General features: G+C 41.6%; 1 protein-coding gene across 8 annotated transcripts in view; it reads left to right on the top strand.

The window, feature by feature from the left end:
• The window catches only part of PSD3 (pleckstrin and Sec7 domain containing 3), a 739,247-nt gene that overhangs the window by 131,813 nt on the left and 581,638 nt on the right, over positions 1-25,796 (top strand). For 6 of the 8 annotated variants that reach the window (XM_049866071.1, XM_049866067.1, XM_049866070.1 and 3 more), the window contains one exon: positions 24,171-25,054. In XM_049866071.1, coding sequence (XP_049722028.1) covers positions 24,290-25,054 — 765 coding nt within the window. In that variant the 5' untranslated portion in view covers positions 24,171-24,289. Of the gene's footprint in view, positions 1-17,124; positions 17,145-24,170; positions 25,055-25,796 lie in introns of those variants that run through there. The other 2 variants (XM_049866072.1, XM_049866073.1) reach the window with 2 other exon arrangements.

Genomic DNA, 25,796 nt, shown 5'->3' with positions numbered 1-25,796 from the left:
GCTAATAAGTTAATGCTGAAATTCAAAATTAGAGCTCAACCTTGAACTCAAATAGGTTTCTTCTCCTCTGGAACCAGGGAATATAGATTTTACAGTCTTGTTTTCCAGTAGTCAGCTACATCTAGATTTTAGCAACCATAAAATGAGCAATTATTAATAGGCATTCTATTCAGTGTATTACATGTATTGATTTGTTTAATTCTCACAATAACCATGTGAGAGAGACACTCTATTTTAGTCCCATTAAAATCACAAAGTTCATCAAAAACACAAAGAAGAAAAATGACAACAGAGAAAAAGGAAATAACAGATTTTGACTCACAAAGATTTAGATTTTTAAATTACTAAATAAGTAATATAATTAAATATAAATTGTCTACAGAAATAAAGAATGAAATCATAAATTTTATCATGAAATAAATGACAAGATTTAGAAAAGAGCCTGATAGAACTTTTTAAAGTGAAACATATAATTATTTAAATTAAAAACTCAGTGGATAGATTAAATGGTAGACTAATGACAGCTGAAGAGAGTATATAAGCCCAGACATAGAGATGTTATCAGTAGCTGATTATGATCCACACAGTTGAATGCTTTTGCACAGTCAATAAAACACAGGTAAACATCTTACTGGTACTCTCTGCTTCCGGCCAAGATCCATCTGACATCATTCCACATTCTCTTCTGAATCAGGGTTGACTTTCTGGCAGTTCCCAGATAATGTACTGCTGCAACAGTTTTTTAGTTATGTTCATCAGAATTTTACTTGCCTATGATATTTTTTTTTTATGATATTGTTTGATAATTTGCACATTTTGTTGGATCATCTTTCTTTGGAAAGGGCACGAATATGGATCACTTCCAGTTGGTTAGCCAGGTAAACTGTCTTCCAAATCTCTTGGCATATATAAGTGAGTGCTTCCAGCATTGCAACCATTTGTTGAAACATCTCAATTGGTATGCCATCAATTCCCGGAGCCTTGTTTTTTGCCAATGCCTTCTTCCTTCAGTACTGTTGGTTCCGACTCAATGGCACCCAACAACCACAACAGACATAGAAAATATAGGAGAGAGATGAAGAGACATGGAGGATAGAATTACAAGGCCCACCGTACGTATAATCAGAGTTCTGGAAACAGGGAGTACAAAGAATGGAGGAGAGGTGATAACTGAAGAGAAAAAAAGGGCTTTTGATGAGACACATTATGTACAGAAAATTTATCGAGCAGGATAAGGCAAAATAAAGCTAAACTTAGATACACCACAATGAAACTGCAAAAAACAATAATAAAAAAAAAGCTTTGAGAAGATCTTAAAAGCACCCAATTAAATTTGCAGCAGACTTCTCAACACCAAAAAAGGAAGCCAAAAACTATGGAATAATACCATCAATAGCTGAGTGAGAACTCAGAAAAACTATGTTTCAAAAATCAGAGTGAAATAATGACCATTTAGATAATCAAAGACTAGGAGATTTTCTACCAGCAAACCTTTACTAAAGTAGCTTCTAAAGGATCTACTTTAAGATGAAGGAAAATTATTTCAGAAGGAATGTCTGAGATAGAAGAACGAATGGTAAACAAACCAATTGGAAAATGTGTAGCTTCTAATAAAAGTGATGATCTCTAATTTGTGGAATAAAGCAATCCAAGGTGTATTTTGGGGGAAATTAAGATACTGATTACATTTAGTCTTTGTTTAGACAGATTTCAAGGAAAACCGTTGAAAAAATAGTAACGGAATGTTTAGCTTTCAAACCAGAAAAAGAGAAAGTAAGTGGATAAGAAAATAAATGAATAAAAGTTTCAGTAAATTATTAAATTTAAAAAAAGAAAATGCAAGAAAGGGAAAAAAAGATATAGAAAAAGTAAGACAAACAAAAATAATAAAGTAAGAAGATATAAAGTCTAAACGTATCAATAATCACAACAAATATGAATGTTCTCGTCTTACAAGATAAGAACAAAATAAACCAAGAAGAGAGAGATTGTCATATAGAAGGGAAAAAATTTACAGCTTTATGCTATTTATAAGATATGCTTAAAACATAAGAACACTATAAAGTTTAAGTAAAAAAATAGGAAAAGATGTAACAGATAAATACTAATTTAAATCAATATTATATTAAAGAACTTTTTAAAAAGGAAACGAACCCAAAATCCTTATCACAATTATTTTTGTCTTTATAAATTCCTTTCCTTTTGTCCCATGCTTTGGGTTTTTTGGTTTGTTTGGTATTTTTATATGGATTTATATGATTTATATTACTGTATTTGTGACACACATTTGATTTTTTTAAAATACATATTTAATGTGTTTTCAGTGAAGGTTTGCGTAACAATTTAGGTTCCCATTCAACAATTTCTACACAAATTGTTCGGTGACATTGGTTACATTCTTCACAAGTACGAGCATTCTCAGTATTTCAGTGCTGGTTGTTCCATTTCCATTAATCTAGTTTCCCTGCCCCCTTACATTCTCATCTTTGTTTTAAAGTTAATTGTTGACCATTTGGATGCATATAGATGACTTTTTAAAAGAGCATAGTACTCATGGGGGATATTCTTTATTTTGTGAGGTAATCTGTTATTTAGCTAAAAGGTGACCTCAGGGGCTAGTTTCAGTTCAAAGTTTAAAGAGCATCTCAGGGCAATAGTCTTGGAAAGTTCTCCAGCCTCAACCAGTCTAGTAAATCTGGTTTTCTTTTTAGGAATTTAAGGTGCTGCTCCACATTTTCCTCCCATTCTATAAGGACCCCATCCATTGTGGTCCCGATTAGAAGTGTCAGTAGTTGTAGCTGGGCACCATCTAGTTCTTCTGGTCTCAGGGTACATGAGGTCATGGTTTATGTACACACATTTAATTTTAATTCTGCTTTTTTTTAATTTCAAAATTATAATATGAACATTTCTGAATTTTTTAGATAATTTGCATAGTATAATTTCATAATAGCAATTTTGAGAGTTATTATTAACAAATAAGTTTGACCTCTTTAAAATTCAATTGTGTTTCCTACATGACCTTTCCATCAGTGAATTTTGTAAGCTTATCACCAGCTGCAGGAAGGAAAAGTTTCCTTTATTTATCCTAAACTGATCATCATTAAACTTCAGAGTCCTTTTCTTATTCAAATACTTCTTAGATTTAAAGAATGTCTATGTTCATCTTATACATTCCATTCAGATTTTATAGATTTTGAACATAATCCTGCTTGATCTTTTTTGCAGGCTAAAGTGCTCTCAGCTTTTCGCATGTCTTTATATAGTACCACCCATTTTGCTCACATTTTATCTAACTCTTATTTCTTGAAGAGGGTAGAATGCGGCCAGCTGCTTGTGGTTGGAAAATAGTGTGGAGTACAGCATGTTGGATCAAAGCCTCAAAATGGAATACAAGGCTGACACGGAGGTGCTCAAAAGCACCAATAAGAGGCAACAACAACAAATAATAATAAGTGATGCTTACGTAGGACTTACTGTGTTCCATGATGAGTTGTTGAGGTCCCTACGTGGACAGATGGCTTGCATTCCCCTGCTAACCCAAAGGTTGGGAGTTCAAACCCACTCAGCAGTACCACAGAAGAAAAGTCCTGGTGATCTGCTTCCATAAAGATTACAGCCAAGGAACCTCTATGCAGCAGTTCTACTCTGTGTAACATATGGGGTCACCAGGAGTGGGAATCAACTCTTTGGCAGCTAACCACAACCATAACAATGATGAGTCCATAAAATTATCAAATACCAATTCCACACTTCTCTTTCTCTTCTCTCTTCTTTGTTTCCAAAGAAATCAGCCTAGTGACTAGAAATTCAGGCCCCGCGCCTCTTTGCAGAAGCTGTGAGGTTGGCATCAATGCTCCCATTCAGCTGCCTTTTTTCTGGGTCAAGAGGGCACAATGACAGTGTGTATTATTAAACAAAGGGCTGTAATTTGGGGCAGGAGGCCAAAAAAAAAAAAAAAACCCCAAATAAACCATAAAGGTCAATGCTAATGAGCAGAGAATTGGCTTGTAAGTAAGACTCTTCAAGGCTCTGGGGAACTTAATAAAATTAGATTATGTTTCAGGGGTTGGCATCACAGTGAAGCTAAATAGCAATAATACGGTTAGCGCCATGCATACGGATGACTGGTGAACATAATTATGGATTTATGCAGACTAACAAATCGGGTGAACACCTCCCTGATCTCAGACTGAGAACCTTTGTTTTCTTCCTCGGAGCTGAAGAAAGTCAGTGTGTCAGTGATTTATCTACTTCTGTCTGTTGGCTCATTTTCACGCAGAAATTAAATGAGGTGCATAATATGAATTTAAATATCAACATTCTGCTGAACTCTAGGAAGCTGCACACAAGTGTTTAGTTTGCATTGAATTTCAACAAACTTGTGTCATTCTCGTTTGTTAATTTTGGTCTGCAAAAAATGGAAGTTTTGCATAAATCTAAATTCTGTTAAGGGCCCTGTGCTAATATTTCTTTCTTTTTTTTTTTTTCTTTGAGGACAAGCTTCAATCTGTTCAACACAACTTTTAAAATCTCCATCATATGCTTTGGAAAGCAGTATTCTCTTCAACCTCAAACATTCAGCCATTAAATTAATCTTTCAAATGAGTCTTAAAAAAATATAGTTTCTTCTGGCAGGCTAACCATTTGACACCAACATTTGTTTATTAATGTATTAAAAAACACAAACAAAACAAGAAGGCACATGGTGTCTATTAGTTGAGGTGGTCCGACTGTACTAGATTCACGTGTAGGCTGTCCATTCGTCCCTGGTGACAAGTGGTACATATCTGGGAAGAGAGGATGGTCAAGTCCAGAGCTGCGGTGCTCAGCCTTGGAACTGAGCACATATAAGTGGGCTGTCCTGGGCCCTGTCCAACTGATAAAACCAAAATAACCAAACCCACTGCTGTCAAGTCGATTCTGACTCACAGGGACCCCATAAGGTTTCTGCTTTCTATGGAAGCAGATTGCCACATCGTTCTCCTGAGGAGTCACTGGTGGTTTCAAACCGCCAACCTTTCGGTTAGCAGCCGACTGCTTTAACCACTGCACCACCAGGGCTCCAACTGATATCAGTGAGAATTATAATCACAATTTAAACAAAACAAAGTGTAAAAGAGCCTATACCATGTGCTGAATATTGGTTCATTTGTGTAATGCTGTTGTTAGTTGCTGTCGAATTTGACTCATGGTGACCGTAAGTGTGCATAATAGAACTGCTCTGTGAATTTGGTGTTCAAGGCTGTGACCTTTTGGAAGGTCGTCAGGCCTGTCTTCTGAGGTGCCTCTGGGTGAGTTCGAACAACCAACCTCATGGCTAGTGGTTGAGCACTTAACCATTTGCACCACCCAGAGACTCCTCATAGTGATGAGGAGTCCCTGGGCAGTGCAAACAGTTAATGTGCTGGGCTGGACGTTGGAGGTTTGAGTCCACCCAGAAGCACCTCAGAAAAAAGACCTGGTGATCTACTTCTGAAAAATGAACTGCTGAAAACCCTACGGAGCACAGTTCTACTCTGACACAGATGGGGTTGCCGTGAATCAGCATCCACTCAAAGGCAGGTGGTTTTCTATATAGTGATTCGCTCCTACTGCCTCTTAAATATCACCACTGTCCACGCCGTTCTAGTGTGAGCCCTCACCTCCCAGACTTAGGTCACTGTAACTATTTCCTGGTACTTTTGTCTTCAGCTTCGTTTCATGTAGACTGTTCTTCATGGTCAAATTAATGTTCCTATAGTAACGATTACATCATGTCAGACCTGACTAAACGACCTAGTGCTGCACACGCTTGGCTAGTGAATCAAATTCAAGCTCCACTCCCTAGCTTTATAATCAGGTTTGCCTTTCTTCCTGCCTTCTTTTCCTCCCTTCTTTCACTTCTTCCTTCTCTCCTTCCTTCGTTTTGACTTTTCATTGAATTATAATACACATTCAGAGATGTGCCCATGTCATAAGTGTACAATAACTCAATGAATTTTCACAAACTGAGCACACTCATGTAACCACCACCTAGGTGGAGAACGAGAACATTACCAGCACCCCAGAAATTCTTTCTTGCTCCCACTATCCTGCCTTCTAAGAACAGAAATTAATTTGCTCAGGCTTTACTTTTACTAACCTTCTCCTACATGCAGAACTCAGGGGCTGATGTGGGGGGACGAGAAAATGCCTTGGGCCTCTCAGGCATGCCAGATACTGGGCCTATGGCAGCAAGTCTAATTCAAGTCCCTATAGCTGATGGATCTGAGTATCCTGAGATACCATCCGCCTTAATCAGACCACTCAGGAACTGCCAGCCCGAGGTGTCACAGTGACAGCTGATGAGAGCTGGGCAGGGAGGGACTGCCAATGGTTAGTCCTTGGTGATGATGTGAAGCTAATATTATATGCAACTTCACCAACCCTTCCTCCCATTTTCCTCAGCTCTGCTTCTTAGTCATCCTTTCTGCTTCCTACTCAATCTCATTTTGATGAAAGAAGTCAGACAAGGCACCTCCAGCTGTGGCATTCAACCCGTGGAGTCCCCAGAGCCATTTGTGTCCCAAGGGGAATGTCCCCAGCCTCCAAAGGGCCCTCTGGTGCTGCTGCAACCTCTGGAGCCTTCTTCCTGCATGCCAGAAGTGATTACAAAATATTTTTATCTGTGATTTTTTTTAACGGCAATTAAATGAACACCATTAGTCTTTGCTTTGTAAAGTTGAGATTTCCTGAAACCTTTCTATATAGACATAAATATAGTCAATGAAATATTGAAGTAAAGTCGAAGGGGAGGATTGCTTATAATCCAACCCTAACTCTACAACAATTTAAATTTTACATATTAAGTCCTAGGGGTTGTCTACATTCATTCCAGTTTTGTCAACGTTCATGTCAGAAAACTATTTTTAAGTGTGCTTTTATGTAGACAACCTTTTTCCAAGGGGAAGAATTTTAATACAGAATCATAAAAAAAAAAAAAAAACAAAACCAGCTTTCTTTTCTGCAAGGTGTGGCTTTAGTGACATACCCTAGTTCTGTTCATACAGGAGAGCTTTAGAGCTGAGCTAAAAGAAATAGCAATGATGCCAGTGTAGGAGAAGCCTGGATTCTTGCTGCTACTCTGTCAGTAACTACGTAAACACATGGAAATCACCTAAACCTTGTTTTGCTTCACAATCTTTAGGCATAAAGTACAGAGGATATTATGTATCATACCTACTTCAAAGGATTTTTTTTTAACACAATAAACTTACATTAAGAACCTACCATATATGTGCAATTCTATTGTGATCCATAGGGTTTCCATTAGCTAATTTTCAGAAGTAGATTGCCAGGCCTTTCTTCCTAGTCTGTCTTAATCTGGAAGCTCCACTGAAAGTTATCTACCATGAGTGACCCTGCTGATATTTGAAATACCTGAAATACCAGTGCCGTGACTTCTATCGTTATAACAACGTGCAAGCCACCATAATACGAGAAACGGACAGATAGGTGGTGCATTGACGTAATAGCCACACCAGTGGACTCAAACATAGCAACTATCAAGAAGGTGGTGCAGGACTGGGCAGTGTTTTATTCGGCTGTATATAATGTCACCATGTATATCCATGAATCCATGAGTCAGAGGCAAATCGATGGCAACTAACGATACACATAAAGGCCCTTTGCTAGGTATTGGGGAAAGTGGCACAGCCAATGACTGTAGTTATTGTAAGGTGCTGTCTCACACAGTGACTGAGCAATAGACAGGTAAGGGGTGTGGGTACAGGTGGGGTGATTCTTCCACTCAGGAAAGGCCTAGAGTCAGGCCTTGGGTTAGCTCTTCAGTCCTGTACAGTTCCTATTCTTGTCATCCTTATCCTAGCATTTCTAAGGGCAGACTCAGGAGTCACCCCAGTATAGGAATGAGGGATCTGAACTCTCTGAGATCAGACTTGTCCTTTTCACCTGGGTGCCTCAGTATCTTCCCCAGCTTCCACCCACCCTCCCTAGCCCTCCTTCACCAAAGCCTCACTCTCTGCTGCTTTTCTAGGCGGGGGCCTTAGTGGTCCACCTAACTAGAGGCCCCAACCCTCAGCAACACAAAACTTGTCCATCCTCCCAGGAAAGAAAGACATGTAGGAGCCTTAGAGCCCAGCAGCCTCGCTTCAGGGCATATCGTCCTCCTTCAAGAATGCACGGGAAAGAAGTTTTCTGCTCAGGAGGGAAAAAATATTTTAAAACATTCCATTTCAAATTCCATATCCTGTTTCACTTACATAAATTTGGAAGCAGGAGTGGTTGTTTCTGACTGGAAGGATCTTGCAGAATTTTCCAGAGACGCTGGCATTTGTGTCAGGCATGAAAACACAGATGGTAATAAAACAGAATGAGAAAGAAAGAGTGTCTCACCCAGAAGAGTTGTTCTTGGGTTGTGACGTCAAGTTGATTCCGACTCATAGAGACCCTGAAGGACAGAGTAGAACTGCCCCCATGGGGTTTCTAAGGCTGTAATCTTTACGGGAGCACATTGCCAGGTCTTTCCTCCTGTGTAGCCACTGATGTGGAATCGAACTGCCTACCTTTCAGTTAAGCCTAGCATTTAACCATGTTGCCACCAGGGCTCCTTCACGGAAGTGCACTGAGGGCAAAAGTTTAGTGGTGGCAGAGTCTAGAGCATATTTGGACTCTGATACAGCAGGAGCACGTCCTGGTGGGGTGTCTGAGGGGGAGCAGCTACCCGGATAGCAGACATGAAGTAAACTCCCCGCTGCTTATAGATGTTGCCTGATTTCTCTAGTAAGTTCAATTTCTCATTTTTTTAAATTAACTTTTATTAAGCTTCAAGTGAACATTTACAATTCCAATCAGTCTGTCACATGTAAGTTTACATACATCTTACTCCCTTCTGCCACTTGCTCTCCCCCATTGAGTCAGCCCTTTCAGTCTCTCTTTTCGTGCCAATTTTGCCGTCTACCCTCTCTCTCTATCTTCCCATCTCCCCTCCAGTCAAGAGTTGCCAACACACTCTCCAGTGTCCACCTGATTTAATTAGCTCACTCTTCATCAGCGTCTCTCTCCCACCCGCTGACCAGTCCCTTTCATGTCTGATGAGTTGTCTTCGGGGATGGTTCCTGTCCTGTGCCAACAGAAGGTCTGGGGAGCTTTGCCGCCGGGATTCCTCTAGTCGCAGTCAGACCATTAAGTATGGTCTTTTTATGAGAACAATTTCTCATTTTTTTTTTTTTTTTGCAGAATCAATCTTTTGTTCTCTACGGGACCAGTCTAAGCATATACACTTGCTCTAGTATCTCCCTCCCCAGGTCCCCCTCACGCTACCACTCATCAAAGCAGAGTGGCTCTAAAGGGCTACATCCCTCTTCTTTGTCTCTCATTCACTCTTCAACCAACTCCAAAATGTCTTCTCCTGACAATATTGTATTTCTCCCCCCAGTGTACTCCATTTTGCCCAGTCTAATGATCGTTTTTCTAGTTAGTGACTGTGGTTGGCTGAATAATGGCCCCCACAGATGTCCACCCCTTAATCCCCACACCTGTGAGTATGTTACCTTACATGGCCCAGCTTTCACACAGTTCCACCTCAGAATGCCTAGAATGCCATATCCATGTTCTGCATTGGCGTCCTAAGGGAAGTCCTCCCTGGCCCCTGGTGAAGTGGTTTTCCTCTGTTATTCTCTGCCATCGAGCCTGTTTGTTTCCTTTTGGCACTTACCACAATTTGTAAGTATGAATTGATTGGTTTTTAAATTATGTTACTGTCTGCCTTACTCACTGATGGGGGAGGACGGTGGCTAAAAGAATTAAAGTGGTAAAGTATTAGTAACCAGTTGTTGAGTTGACCCCAACTCATGGTGACCCCATGTGTGTCAGAGTAGAACCGTGCTCCATAGGGTTGTCAATGGCTGGTTTTTCAGAAGCAGATCACCAGGTCTTTCTTCCGAGATGTCTGTGGGTGAACTCAAGCCTCCAACCTTTCGGTAAGCAGCTAAGCGTGTTAACCATTTGCACCATCCAAGGACTCATAAAGTATTAGTAGAAGCTCAGAATGCTAGAAAGCGAGAGACTAGCTTGTGGGTATACTAAATGTCATGTTAAAGAGTTCAGATTTCACTCTATAGGTAATAGGGAAATATGATCTATTTTCAGCAAAATAAATGAAGTTGCTCATATCCGCATCATGGAGAAATATCCCTAGCAGTATTGAGGGATGAGTTAGATTACAAAGAAATTAGAGGCAAAGCTGCTGGGGGGATAAAATCATTCACTAGATGTAAGTATATTATTTGAGAAGGTAGAGAAGCCCTGGTGGCACAGTGGTTAAGTGCTTGACTGCTAACCGAAAGGAGAGGGTTTGAACCCACCAGCCTCTCCGCAGGAGAAACATGTGGCAGTCTGCTTCCGTAAAGATTTACAGCCTTGAAAACCTTATCGGTTTTCTACAGGTTGACTTGATGGCAATGGGTTTGGTTTTTGGGTTCTTTGCGAAGGTAAATGGACTATATAAATGTATGTGTGCACTAACTTACAGATAGTAATTATTTTCTTCTTTAAGAATTAATTGACTTAATCAAGTAGTTCGGCCTCATTGGATTTGTCATGTTCAGATTTGTCATTGTTTTTGGATGAATGTCCAAGATTATCTCAGAATAGATTTATGCCTGCAGGCTGTAAAACATTTATAGTTTGTGGTATGGGGGGCTAATCAGGCCCCAAAGTATCTTTCCACAGGAACTGGAAAAAGCCTTCCATACTCAACCAGCTATTTTTAAACACAAGCGGCCACTCACTCCTCCCAAATCAGATTGCTTGAAACTTGGTGAGCAAGTGCTCATGTCCAGGACATGTGTGTGCCAGGTTTGACATTCTAAGGCCCAGCTCCTTCAAATTATCTGCATTGAAATAGTGCCTGGAAAAAATGATGAAAGTAGCTCTTCCGTTTAAAAACGCAAAAATAGCCAAAGAGATTTTAAAGATTGATTTAAAATAAAAAGACCAATTCTATCTCAAGTAAGTACCTAGAAAAAAGAAGTGGGAGGAGGAAGAGGAGGATGAAGAGGAGGGAAACCCAGGAATAGCTGTACTTCTAAATACCAGGAGAAATGAGCAGTGGGGAAAGAACGGTGTGGAATTCACTGTTAGGGAAAGATTTTAAATGGATAATTTATTCATATGTTATCCCTACATCCAAACATTTCAAGTCAGGCAAACCCTTAAAGACGGGTTTGGTTCTACGGTGGTGACATAGGAGGGGATATGGCAATGAGAGAAGGTTCGTTTGTCTGCTGTAAGTGAAGGCGTGTGTCAAGCGTCCCCACTTCATGGGCTCTGCAGATGTGGGTCCTCCTCGATTTTCAACTACTGAAACATTCCTGACACAGTCAGAACAGAGAAAATGAAGAAAAAATAATAAACAAATGAAAAATAAAAGATGGAGCTCCTGTGAAAAGCAGCTGAATAAATTAGTTTTAATTGTTAAAGACCAGAAGAAAGCATTATATTAATCCCTGGATAGTTCTAGGACAGAAGTGGTTTACCTTGAAGAGAGTGAAGTGAAAGGAAAAGAAACAAAATAATTCTAATAAAAGAAACTAGGCAGATTCATGCCAATCGGTATTCACAATGTGCTGAATGATTTTACGTCAGTATAGAAAAATTTGTTAATGACATGCGTCTGTCATGTAGCTGAAAACCTTGAACTAGGACTGGGATAGCAGCCTGGCCAGGGGAAAGAGCCCTGACCTGGGACTCAGGAGACTTGGGCTGTAGCCAACTTCTGCCTCTTTCTAACTCTCTGATCTTGAACAGGCAGCTTCATGTCTCTGATAATCGTATCTTCATCTTAGACTAAAAAATGACGTTATCTCTTCCTCTAGCACTAGAAATGACAGAATCTGTAGATGTAGTTGTGCTAATGAGCGCAACAGAAGGCCCACCTCCCAGATTGGACTTCAACCTTTTTGCAGAGTAGGAAGTAAGCCCATCCACTGAAGGGGTAGAAGCAGGGACAAGTTTTGAGGGGTGTCTGGAGAGAAGGAAATGTTGGCAAACCACTGTGAAGTTTTCAAGCACAGGCATGTAGTAAGTCTAACTGATGATTGCTCATGGCTGCAGCATTTCCTAACATGCGTATCGAGCAATTGGAAATTCCTGAGTAATGGGAGTGTGATAAAAGGAGTGGGGGTCAGAAAATGGTTCTGTGGGTGTCTTAGTCATCTAGTGCTGCTGTTACAGAAATACCACAAGTGGATGGCTTTAACAAAGCAAAATTTATTTTCTCACAGTCTAGTAGGCTAGAAGCCCAAATTTAGGGTGTCAGCTCCAGAGGAAGGCTTTCTCTCTCTGTCAGCTCTGGAGGAAGTTCCTTGTGATGCATCAGTCTTCCGTTGGTCTGGGAGCATCTCAGCGCAGGAACCTCAGGTCCAAAGGACACACCCTGCTCCTGGCACCGCCTTCTTGGTGGTATGAGGTCGCCAACTCTCTGCTTGCTACACTTTCCTTTCATCTCTTGTAAGACAAAGGTAGTACGGGCCATACCCCAGGGAGACTCCCTTTATACTGGATCAGGGAGGTGACCTGAGCAAGAGTGTTACATCCCACCCTAATCCTTTTAACCACAGGCAGAGACTATGCTTTATAACACACAGGAAAATGACAAAATGGAGGACAACAACACCACACATGGCCTAACCAAGTTAATACACACATTTTTGGTGGACATAATTCAATCCATGACAGTGGGCAAATGTCTTGAAAAAACCCTGCCAAGTGCATTCTCTTCTTGAAGATTCAGGATACACATTAGCACATTAGAGACACATTAGCACATTAGAGACTCAGACAGCTTGTGGTAAACAAACAGGATTAGTTGTTTAACTCACCACTTCTAGAACTTGACTATGGAAACATTTTAATGCAAAAAAAACCAAAGAAAAAAAAAACCCAAACATATTTGTTAAAATTCTGTTGTTGTTGTTGTTAGGTGCCATCAAGTCAATTCTGACTCATAGTGACCCTGTGTACAGCAGAACGAAACACTGACCGGTCCTGTGCCATCCTCAAAATCATTGCTGTGTTTGATCCCATTGTTGCAGGCACTGTGTCAACCTATCTTGTTGAGGGCCTTCCTCTTTTTCACTGACCCTCTACTCTACTAAGCATGATGTCCTTTTCCAAGGACTAGTCCTTCCCGATAACATGTCCAAATTGTGTAAGATGAAGTCTCGCTTCTAATGAGCAGCCTGGCTGTACTTCTTCCAAATGCAATTCATAAAACACTGTTCTTTGCTCTAAAATCCAAGCTGCTTAAACATATAATGGATTCCAGGATTCAGCTCCTGCCAAGGCTTGCCTCAAGTAGTATTTAGTACTACTGAGCCGAACCACCTGTGGTTCATCCCTAATCCACCTACCTTACCCCTACCCCTCACCCCCAAACCCAGCCTGCACACCCCAGCCTGCCCTGCAGCCCTCATGCCTCATACTTTCTTTGTGTGTTCGTTTCACTCACGCAAAGCCCAAATGCTCTCTCCCTTCCTCTTTGACCAGCTAATGCCTATTTATCCTTTAAGATGCCTGTTAGTCAGACTCACCCAAGAGGACATGTTTTGTTATTGGTATTTGGTAACCTTGAGGGAAGCCATGTATTTGGAGAAATAACTCGCCTGTGCGTAACAGTTTCCACTCCATACATCTTTTTTTTTTTTTTTTTTCAATTCTGCAAGGCAGTTGCTGGTATTATTGTCATTTTATAGATGGAGAAAACTGAGGAGAATCAGAGAGCCTAAGCGACTTGCCTAAAATCTCCCAGTCCGGAAGTGGGCAGAGCCTGGGAGTTCTCCTTTCAAAGCCTGGGACCCGCCCTTACAGAAGGCAAATGACTCACTAGGAATAGAGAGTCAAAACATGTGAGGAACTTCTTTTAAACAATCTACTTCTCCCTCCCGTCTCTTTCTCTAACATCATCACCGTCAGCACCATTGCCTTTGCCTCTCAGATGGACCTCTGGTGACCGAGAAGGACAGAAGTGTCGGAGGTGGATAGAGAATACATTTGTACCTCGTGCATGTGGTCTCTGCTCACAGCTGCTGCTGTTCCCAATTTTCTGCCTGGTTGGTTTTTTTTTTAAGAGCGTTAACTGGTTTTATCCTGTTGCTAAATGCAAAATAAAAAGCACAGTCACGTGCGTGCGCACACACTAGTGTATTTCTTTTAGATGCAATTATTTGTAATAATAAGGAGCAGGCAAGGATGAAGCTTATCTTCTGAAATGTTTTGACATTGTTTGCCATATTTCAAAAGTAGAAAGTGATTAAAGGGAAAATGTCCAACTAATGGTAAGCACTGTGCTGTTTTAGGACTTTATTAGCTGTCCCACATTCTTGACTTTGATGATTTCGCTGCGAATGTTGAATGGGCTAGTCCCTGGCCTGCCTATGACCCCATTTTTTCCCACCTACCCCGCTCTGATCTCTAAGAGTTGCTGAACTTGGATGGTCCCTAAGAAAGCCACCTGAGAAAAACCACTTGCCTCAAGATTTTAGAAGTGCAGTAGGTTTTCTACTCCCAGAGTTATTAGTATTTTAAGAGGATCCACCCCCATCCCAAGGTAATGTTTAACCCAGAGAAACAAACCTGTAAGGATAGAACTTTTTGATTTATGGAGCCTTGATGGATGTATCTTTTAAGGCAAGAAGATCTTCTTAGCATCTTTCAAGCTGCATCATATGGAAGGACCTTTTCCTCTTCTAGCCTGACTGCGGGGGATGATAAGTAATGCTAAGTTGAAAAAGAGATCCTAATACATACATAGAGCCCTGGTGGTGCAGTGGTTAAGAGCTTGGCTGCTAACCAAAAAGGTCTGCGGTTTGAATCCACCAGCTGCTCCTTGGAAACCCCACGGGGCAGTTCTGCTCTGTCCTGTAGGAGTCGGAATTGACTCAACAGCAATGGGTTTTTGGCTTGATGCTTATGTGTATTAAATGGAATAAACATTGTCCATATTTAAACAGCTACACAGAGCTAATCAAAAGGATTTTGTTTTCAAGCAATTTTACTATTAAGTGTTATTTTCTGCCCTCTGGGCCCCCACTCTTCTTTTTCTTTAAGTGCCTTTTCAAGAAAAACAAAGCCTTTGTTTCTGTTATTGCACGATTTCCTTCTGAAAGGCATGGAGCATGTGTGATAAGCATACGCACTCATATCTCGGTCTCGGGCTGTCGATATTGCCCGGACTGTCAGGTAAAAGTGACCCGGAACTGCACACCAGTGTCTGCATCTGCTGGCATAGAAGGGCCAGTCCCTACCAAGCCTTAGTGCTCCATACTGACTTTGCTCTTCTTCCAGCATAAAGGATACACCGTGTTTCACAGGCATCTCATGGTTTGCTTCCTGACAGGAACATAGCTTGAGTGCTGCAGAGAATGACTTTGAAGTCTGGGAGATATGGGTTCAAATCTCAGCCCCACACCTTATTAAGAGTGCTACCTTGGTCAAGTTATTTCAGGCCTCAGGGCCTCTCTTCACTTATCTAAATCATGGGAAGGCGGCATCTGTGTAGGAATTAGTGAAATGCTGTCTGTCTAGAGCACCGGACACACAGTGAGCATGTAGCCACCATTCTTCCCTCAGGCCTCGCACAGTGAGAATTAGCTTCTGCCAGATACTGAAAGGTTTGTTGGGCTGAAGGGCTGAACTGAATACACTAACAAACTTAACTGTCTTTCACAGACTTATTGTCATCCCCTCGTTAACAACCTTCAACAGATTTCATTAACTTGGTTTTCAAGGCCCTTGTGATTTGGAACAAAACCCTCCAGCCTTAATTCCCATTGCAAACCCATATGCTTTACATTCCATCACCCTGAACCACTTATTGTTCCCTAAGCTTGCTGTACAATTAGGCATTTTTGTGCCTTTGCTCTGGTTTCCCTCAGGTTTGAATATGTGGCTCTCCAATCTTTACCTGATGAAATGCCTACCCTGATGGCCCACCTCAAATGGCACTTCCCTGACAGCTGAGGCAGGATTAATTTCTTTCTCTTCTTGTACCTCTATTCAATATTTATTACATTCTGTCTTGCATTAGAGGTCCCTGTGTAGCAAAAACAGTTTGCCACTTGACTGCTAAGCTGAAGGTTGGCAGTTTGAACCCATCCAGTGACACCACAGAAGAAAGGCCTGGGGATCTGCTTTCCATAAAGATTACAGCCAAAAAAAAAAAAAAAAAAAACAACTCTAGGGAGCAGTTCTACTCTGTAACACATGGGTCTTGCATTAAAGATGTATATTTTTTTGTCTCCCCCATTAGATTATAAGCTTATTAAAGACAAGAGTTTGTTTATATACCGCTTGTTCATTTAACAAACATTTACTGAGCACGTACTTTGTGTTAAGCTCAGCGTTAGGGACTAGGTGTACTATGGAGAACAAAATCACGTGGTGCTTACCCTGCTGTTAGGAGAAACAGACCTCAAACAATTATGCAAGCAAATAACTAACTCTGTAATGATGCATTGTGATATTTACTATGAAACCTTCTATTAAGGAGACTCAGTTTAGTAAATGTTTGCTAAATTGACCTCCCTCCTCTCTCATCTCTGCTGGATCTTCAAAAGTCCATCACAAAAAAATTCTGATTCTTGCAGGGTGATCTTCTACTGCCCCTCCCCATTCTGGTGTAATCTCCCATCTTCTGAGTCCCTTTGGCTTTGTTGCTTCTAATGGCATTAACTTGATGGTGTCTTGATTCAGTTATCTGTGTAGTCAGCATCCCATTGGACTCCAAGCTGCTTCTGGGCACAGACTGGTCCATACTCACATCTGTAGCCCCTGAAGTACAGAACACACAGTTGCCTGGCACACAGTAGATACCCAACAGCAATTGTTGAAATAGTAAATTTGTGCCACTTCACGGCGATGAGATATGTCCCACTGATGTTAGACATATCAGTCGTTCAATTGATTTGCCTTATTTTAAAAGAGGACAGAAACCAAAAAACCCAAGCTCATTGCCCTCAAGTCAATTCTGACTCATGGCAACCCCATGGGTTGCAGAGCAGAACTGCTCCACTGGGTTTTCTTGGTTGTTATCTTTACAGGGGCAGATTGCCAGGCCTTTCTTCTGTGGTGCTGCTGGGTGGGTTCGAACAGCCACCCTTTAGGTGAGTAGCCAAGAACAAAGCACTTGTCCCACCCAGGAACCCTTTTAAAAAGGGCAGCAGGACTTAAATTTTTCTCTGTAGCCTTAACATGGTAATTATTTAGTAACACTGAGTTACAGCAGGTAGTTTTTAATTTTACACCCAGCAGTTGAATTTTTCACATGTGTGCTGCTGATGAAGCATAGGGCCAGGACTCTAATAAGTTTAGGGCTTTTTTCTTTTCATCACTCCTCTCCAAACCAAAACCTAGACTTTTGTCCAGTGGGTGGCATTTCTTTGGCCTGAAGCACCAATCAAGAAGTACAATTGATTTGCCTTATCTAAAAACCCACACCAGGAACAATGTGATCTAAAATTGGAGCAAATCCATTTGGGATAAATAAGGATCCCAGATATTATTAGGCATTGTTAGATGCCAGATTTTTCCTTCCCTGTTGCTTAAGGTACTACTACATCATGCCTTTCTTAGAAAGGAAATTGTGTTTAACACTGACCCAGGTAACTGGTTCTTGACTCCTAGATCATCCTGCCCTTGCAGGAAGTAGGAAATAAACATAAGGTCAAAATCCCCAAGAGAGATTGAGAACCACTGTGTCCTCTCTTCAAAGCGTTCATACAGGCCTATTATCAGAGGATAATGTTACCACAGGGTGAAAAGTGAGTGTTTAATCAATACGTGTTCAATTAAGATTTTTATTAAAATCCAGTAGAACCTCTTCATCTCCATTTAAACAACCCTTAATGGAGATAATTTAGTATATCAGATACTTAGCTTTCCAATCACACTACTGAATTAATCATATTTTGATAGCGTTTCAGTGAATTTTATTGTCTGGTAATATAAAAATATTACCAATATGCTGTTCTGACCTAAGGTTATAAATTAGCCAAATGTTTTACTTGAAAAGAGTTGCAATATTGAAGTACTTTGGGTGGCTTTGAGGCTGAATTGGGAGTTAGAAAAGAGAAAACCAAAACCTTTAAAAACTTTTTTGTTTCCTTCCTGTCTTTTCACTTTCTCCCTTTCTTAGTTTCACCACAGGGAATAATATATAGTTGGCATCAAAATGAATGTTACTGGTAGAAAGTCCTAGAAAGGGGAAGACTAATAAGGGCTGTAGTAGCTGGTGAATATCTCTTAGAGGTAGTGGGATCTAGACAAGACCCCAGAAGACAAGTAACGTTTCAGAGGGGTAGAGGAGGAAATAGCTTGAGCAATGGTCTGAGTAGAGACTTGGCACAGTGGGTTTGGGGAACACGGCTTGTCTCAGAGAGTATAACATAGGGGAGCAGCGAGAGAAACATCTGAAAAAGCAAATCATCAGCTGCGGAGTTGATCTTTCTCCTGAAGACATTGGTAACCCCCAGAACATGACATGATAACGTTGGGCCCTTAGAAGACTGATGGAGCGGCAGTTAGTAACATAGATTGGATGGTGTGGGCTAAGCACTAAAAAAAAAAAAGCACTGGAAGGGCTTAATAAGGCCAGGTTGGGGGGGCAGCAGCGGAAATATAAAAAAGGGAAACGTTCGAATGGAGCGGAAGCACTTCGGAGCCCCAGTTTGGAATGATGACAAAAAGGGTTTGAGTGCTGGCTATGTCACTTGTTAGTGACCTTGGGCAAGTTGTTTAATCTCTCTGGGCCTCAGTTTCTTCATCTTCATGACCTACCTCATAGCGTTGTGAGGATTAAATTGGATAACAAATGAAAAGTGTTTGGGTCATGAAGGCACTACAAAAATTGCAGCTATTACCAAGTTTGGCAGAAATGGGCTATTGTCTCCTCTGACTACTTATAAAATGTGCACTTAAAAGTAATTTCTGTTCATCTAATCAAGCTTGTTTGAAAGCTGTTCACAGTAAACTTATAACCCTGTGAGGATGACTTCACTGAGAAACAACCTGAAGCAATTAGAGATTAGGAGAAGGAGGCACAGCCTCTGGCACGGAGCCTGGGCTGCTCAGAGCACAAACACCTCACACCTCAAACCACCACCATCGCATCCCCATCCCTATCCCCACCCTGTCTGTAAAATGGAGCCCGCTTCCTGCCTGGCTGCAAGGAGCCTGCCTCTAACCGCCCAGCACTTTCTTAGTGCAAAGAGCTTTAGAACCCATGCATGAGAGGAATGGCCATCTGGAGCATGACACAGAACAGAACGTTTAAAGTCCTCATGGCCTGGTGCTCTAGTCTGCTTAAGCACTTTTTCCATTTACTTCAAAAGCAGTCCACCTGTGTGATCAGATGCCAGGGTGGGCAGATATTGACTTGAAAAAAATGAAGAATCGCTTACAGTATGCCAGTGTGTGCATGAAGAGAGGTGGGGGACAGGGAAAGAAATAGAAGCAGGATGGAAGTGAAAGATTCTGTCTAATTAGACTTTTTCCCAAGCTTTTCCATGTGGTTATTCCATAAATAATAATCACAAGGGGGAATATCTGACATGGCATCTTCTCCTTCTGAAGAAATTAGTTGTGCTTGCTTTTGGGGAGAGGTGAAAAATGGCGGCAGGAGAGTCAGTTTGGAAAGAGTAAGAGGTTGAGGGGATGAGGCGGTGCTGTGCCCTGTTAATTGGAGAGGATGTGAGAGAAGTTGTCTTTTTTTTTTAACCTCTCCGAATTTTAGGTCTTTACCTAAAAAACAGAAGATGAAGTTGGTTCCTAAATATATGAATTGGGAAGCAGTGTGGCATCATGGAAACAGCCAAGACTTTAGAGACTAAAAGACCTGGGCCTCCACCCCACTTACTTGCCATGTCACTTTGGGCAAATAATCTAACTTCTGCAGGCTTCAGTGTCCATGCCTTTGAGAGAGAGATTCCAAAACTTAGTTTAACGTATGTAGAATGCCTAGGGAAGTGTCCGGCATATATAGTAGATACATTCATTAGATGGCATCTATCTTATTCTACTCTTTCATCATCTTCTTCACCATTATCATCATCATCATCAATATAACATCAAGCTCAATATTATACAAATTTCCTTATAATAATGGAGGAAACTAAGGTACAATTTTGAATGTATATTTTTAACCAGTAGATGGAATATCCTGGAAGACCTTGAAGTCTTATTCGATATGGCATGAGTAGGAATGGTCAGTGATTATTCTTGGCATCGCTTTGACTCCCCTAGGTCTCTTCTTTCAGTTAATTCCCAACATCCATGTCCTCTCTTACCTAGCCTCTGTATGCCTCTCCAGCCATTAGGTTTCATTTCTGCCAAGCTCTCCCCCAGTCCTACATTTTACCTTACCATCTGCCTTCTCTCGCATTCTTTCTTGACTCAAGAATGCCGCTAACTCATTTTCCAAATACATCCTTATAAGTTACTACTCTCCTTCCTATCAGCTGGGAATGCCCAACATGTAACAACAGAATTGAGGACAGTGCCTCTAGAGAGCTCCTGATTTAATTGTCAAGTACAGACAACTGTGAATTCTACCTCCTGAGAGAATGAAGGAGAGTTGGAAGGCAGGCTGTGACTGACTGCTAAGTTCGATATAAATTCTGAATGGAACATTTCCAGAAATCCTTGGGACTTCCTAAAACATGGATCTCTGACACTCTGTGGAACTACTGCTTTTTGGGAAGAATTCATTTTCTTCAATTTAGACAGCAGATCTTGATAAGGTAAAGTTTTTTGTAAAGTATTGAATTATTTAAGCTTTCAAGAACACCAGGGAAATAAATACCTCTAGGGAGGGTACAGCTCCTTGTTCAACAAGGGCAACTCATGTGGGGCTGGTGGATACTTCCATGGAATCCGGGCTTTGGAAATAGGAATACAGACAAGCTAGACAATCTGTGTGGATGAGGTCCACCAATAGTAGAGAGATTTGGAAAGAGCCAGACCTAGATGCAAATCTAAACTACTGCTGTCCTCTCTATGCTGCTTTAAACGAGTTACTTAACTCCCCTATCTTATCCTTCTTCATATCCAAAATATGCCTACTTCATAAGGTTTAAGTGAGAGAAGTGAGTGCCCTCTCAAGTGCCCACTTTCTATTCCATCCTTGTTAAAATTCTAGAATGTTCTTTCTCTCTACAGTATGAGAGAAATTATTAGCAAAAATAGGCTACAATTTAAATTATTTGTTTGCATTCACAGTTTATGAAACTTGAAGGTCAGTGGTGGCAGAGAAATAGGAAGTCAACTTAGAATCCTTTCAAAGCAAGAAAACTTGAGTTTTCTGAGATACTAAAGACAATGATTTAGGTTAAAATTATTTTTACCATCATTATTATAACAGCCATTGCAACTTTTGATGTGACCTAATCTGTACCAGTTTTGTGTTTACAAAGTGCTCTTGATTATCACATAGATTATCACATTTGACCTGCAGAGCAATCTTGTAAGGTAGGCAGGGCAGAAATTTATTTTGCTGTGTCACAGGTAAGTCCACTGAGGCTCAGAGATGTATTATGATTCACAGCTACGAAATGGTTACATCAGGGCTCAAATCCATGTCTTTTAACCCCAAATCCATTGCTGACTCTTCCCTCATCCCAATTAATTCCTGGGCTCTTAGATGCTTACCTCTCAGACAGGAAGTATAAAAACATGTATGTGATTGCCCACTGCAGGTAGAAAAAAAAAAAAGATACATTTCATGAGGCAGCTTAAATTGTTATGTTGGATAAACTAAGTTTCTCCAGACCTCAACAGTATGTAGGTATAAATTCTGAGAGTAGCTAATATTTATTGGAAATCTATTATGAGCCAGGAAGTATGCTAACTAAAAAAAAAATGCTAAGTAAGTCCTTTATATACACTCCCATTTAATTTTCACTACACCCTATAAAGTTGGTAGTATTATCGTCATCTTAGAGTAGAAGAAACTGACCGTCAGAGAGTTTAAATAACTTGCCCAAGGTCACACAGCCACACAGTGGAAGCAGAGTTCAGACAAAAGTCTCCCTGCCACCAAAGCACATGCTGTCAGTCACTGTGTTATTTTCGTCAGCAGCAGTAACTCAAGTTTCTCTGACGCTAGCTCCTACCTCTCATGCAAAACCCCAGCCCACTAAAAGTGTCCTCCAAAAAGTAAGGGTGTCCGAAATATTTAAGGAGGTGTTTTACGTGTGCCCTCCAATTAAGTCCTAACAATCTTCCTGTCAGCTGTAATGTAGCATCTGTTATTCCTTCACTTTTCTCCTATTCCAGCCCCCACAACCTAGGAATGAAATATTTGGTAGTAGTCATCTCTGTGGTGAGTTTGCTAATAAAGCAGAGAGAAGTGTCTGGACACACAACCACCACAGTTTCTTTGGTATATTATTTTATTCAGAAGTTGTGTGCTTGAGGTGGAAAGGAATAAGGGGACTGAAGTGAAACTTCTCATCTGATAGACCGTTCAGGCCCCTGCTGACGTGGGGGCTGTTGTGGTAAAAAGGCTTTGGGCAATTATTTCACTTTCCTGAGCTTCACATTCCTCAACTGTACAATGGAAATAATGCCACCTGCTTCACAGAAGTGTGTTACGTTAACAAACTAGTATTTCTTGAGTGATTTACAATTTTCAAGTACTAAAGTTCTTTCATAGAAGGGTATGAAAATTGCATACAGAGGATTAGAAAATCCCTCACCTAGGATTTTGCTGAAAATTAGTGTAGCTGATATAACTAGCATATTATTATTGCAATGATGAGTCTAAGTCCGGAACAAAATATTGTTTTGCAGAATTTTTCTCTATAGTGGTGTTTGCTATAAAGGGATAGCTGGCCCAGACAGCTTTGGACACATTTCTGAAAAGATGTAGACCGAGTCGTTTGTCAGTTGTCTGGAAATGTGGGCAGAGCCCACCATAACCTTGGGTGAAAAAGCAGTGTGAAAATGTTAACAAGGAGAACCAACATAGGATCCCAACCACCCATCCTGATAATTTCCAAACATTCATGCTGGCCACTGGTCATCAGCCAGTGCTGTGGCCCTTGATTATTCCAGAGTTGCTGCCAACGTGAGGCAATGGCGAGAAGCTGGGGAGGAAAAGACAACTCAGGCTAGATGTGCCACAGAGCAGCAAATTTTCTGGGCCGTAAACTCACTTTACCTCAGAGGGTGATTTCCTGGTTCGTTTTTAGTCAGATTATTTCAAATTGATAAAGAACAGAGCTTTCCTACCCCCTGACCTTCTCTCTACAGGAACAAGGTCAGCATGACTTGGCAAAGGTTCTTTTCCATTATGAGGTGTACTGTGCCTGTAGTAACCACTCTAAATGTGAATCACTCAACTGAATTTTCAGATGATTTCTTTATAATGTCTGTCAGGTATGAACATCTTCTTAAATTAAAAAACAGGACTATTGTTCTCATGTTAAGGAGGCTAAAGCATCAGAAAATTCTTCACTACCCTGATATGTTACCTGGATTTTTTTTTCTCATAGATTTTTTTTTTTTTTATCTTTACTTTCTGTTTTTCTCCTTTTTTAAATTATTATTATTTAATCATAGCAACTATTTTGATGTGGGATGCTAGGACGATCCCTGGTGAAGCCCCAAATAGCCACAAGATTTGAAGTGAAAATTTATTAAAGCATTAAATTTGCGTACGACCATTTGTCATACCTTTTATCATAAAGACCTTAAAAGTATTTAGTGGAAATCAATACAAACTTGGTAGATTAAACATACACATGGAAGTTTATTAGAGGCTTCATGTATAAACCACATGATGTCTCATAGTTCAGACATCAAACAGCCAGTATAGCTAATACAGAGTCCAGGATTAAGCAGTGAAATCAATAACTGTACTGTTTTTAGTTCAAATATGAGGGGGACGGTTAAAAAACAAAAGTAATTCTACTCAGACACACAAAGGTGAAAGATGAAATCTTGACTGTCCCCTCTCACCCCTTGCTTCCAGATTATCACGCCTCCACATTGGGCATTCTCCCTCAATCTGTCGGTTTTTGTGATTCTATGAAGAGTGCAGTGAGTCCAGGTCCATAGCCAAAACTAGCCCCTGATCCCCGTCTGTGGAAGCCCCCCCTTGGTGCTGAAGGTGTGTCATTTTGCCTCCTCAGGGTGTCGGTGAACCATGGGGCTGAGTCACGTCTGCCCACAGCTGCCGATGTTTGCATCCCTGGGCACTGAGGTCTGAAACTCAACCCTGGCAAGGACCAGCCCTGCCCCCTTGGAGGAAATGGCTGAGCAGCCTCAGCAACTGCAGATGAAAACTTCCTTCCTCTTCATCCAGCTGCAGGCCCCCCCCGCTGCAGCTCTCCCCGCCCTGCATCCAGCCGCAGCAGCCTGGAAAGCAGCCCTAGGGGGGCCGGAGGAGGGACACATTTTCCGGAGTCCCAGGACAGGCTTCTTGGCAGGCCAAGACCTCAGGCGCACACAGGGGTTGGCTGCTCCGCCCTCGCGCCCGCTGCATGGGGAGGGCCATGAGACAGAGACACCAGCTGCTTTCAGTTGCTCTGTGCTGAAGGAGAAGAAAGAGGGGGTGGAAAAGCCCCAGGATCTGGACCTGAGGAGGGGTGGTGTTTGTGGATCCCCACATCACAGGCGTTGCCTGGCCCCTGCCTCTGGGAAACTTGGACAGCTACCCCTGCCATGCAGGCGTCCTAGGCCAGCTCTGATCATGAGCCGTGGAAGCAGCAGCCCCTTCGTGAGCTGTGAGCACTGGCCGGTCACCTCTGCCCCTCAGGGCCTGTGGAGCATGGACCACTCATCCAGGGATGCCTTAGTTTGCTCGATTCCACAGGCCACTTTGGCCAATGCTGCTCACAGGAATGAAAGGGCAGTGCTGCGGAGAGGTGGCGCGTCCTTCAGGGTACTTCCGAAAAGCTGTGAAGAGGGCACAGGCTCCGCAGTGTGGGCAAGGAGGGCTCAGCTCTGCAGATACTGCCCACCTGTTCAGACCAGCAAGATCTACCCGGCCCCACCTGCTGCTCTGCGTCTCAAGGTAAGAACTTGCACGTGGCTAAAACTTCTAGGCCCCAGCTCTCAGCTGTTCCCATGACCACCAGCAGAAGAGAGAATGGAGAGAGGGGACAGGGATGCTCCCTGTGGCTCACTGTTCCTCACACCTAGGTCTCCTCTCAGCTGTGAATGGGCTATGCCTCCGATAATAGAGAAATCCACTGGGCACTGTCCCCCAGGCCTGGTCCTGGCTCTTTCCTCTGTTTTCTGCCACCTCCCCAGTCCCCTGGCAATGTTTCGTTTGGAGGGAGACAATGAATGACTCCTTCCCAGTATTTCTGCCAAAGATGGGAGAAGAAAAGTCCATTACAGAAGTCTATAGCTTATAGGGGCAGACAGGAGGGGAGGGAAATGGAAATACCACATTTATGGAGACCCTGTGATGTACCAGCCATTATGCTGGGTGCTTTCTCACATCTCGTTAATCCTTGTAACCACCCTGTGAAATAGTTTCATTTCCCCGATTTCAGGTGAGGGCAATGAGAGGTGGCTAGGTAAAAATCCTTTCCTTCCTTCCAAAAAGACAAGGGCAGGAGCAAAACCTGTGTTCAGAATGGGCACTGGAAAATTTGATGAAAGCTTCAGCGTGTTTTGTAGAAGTTCCCAGACTGGAGCTACAGCTTTGAAAATTATCAACATCCTACAGTCATCCTTGCATACTTAAATTTCTAGGTCCCCACGTCTTCTTCCTGTACCCCCTACTAACTGGCATGTAGCCTTGGGCA

This window comes from Elephas maximus, chromosome 22, assembly GCF_024166365.1.
Source record: "Elephas maximus indicus isolate mEleMax1 chromosome 22, mEleMax1 primary haplotype, whole genome shotgun sequence".
NCBI lineage: Eukaryota > Metazoa > Chordata > Mammalia > Proboscidea > Elephantidae > Elephas > Elephas maximus.
Note: the sequence above shows the minus strand (reverse complement) of the source record. Positions and strands in the feature narration are given on the sequence as shown.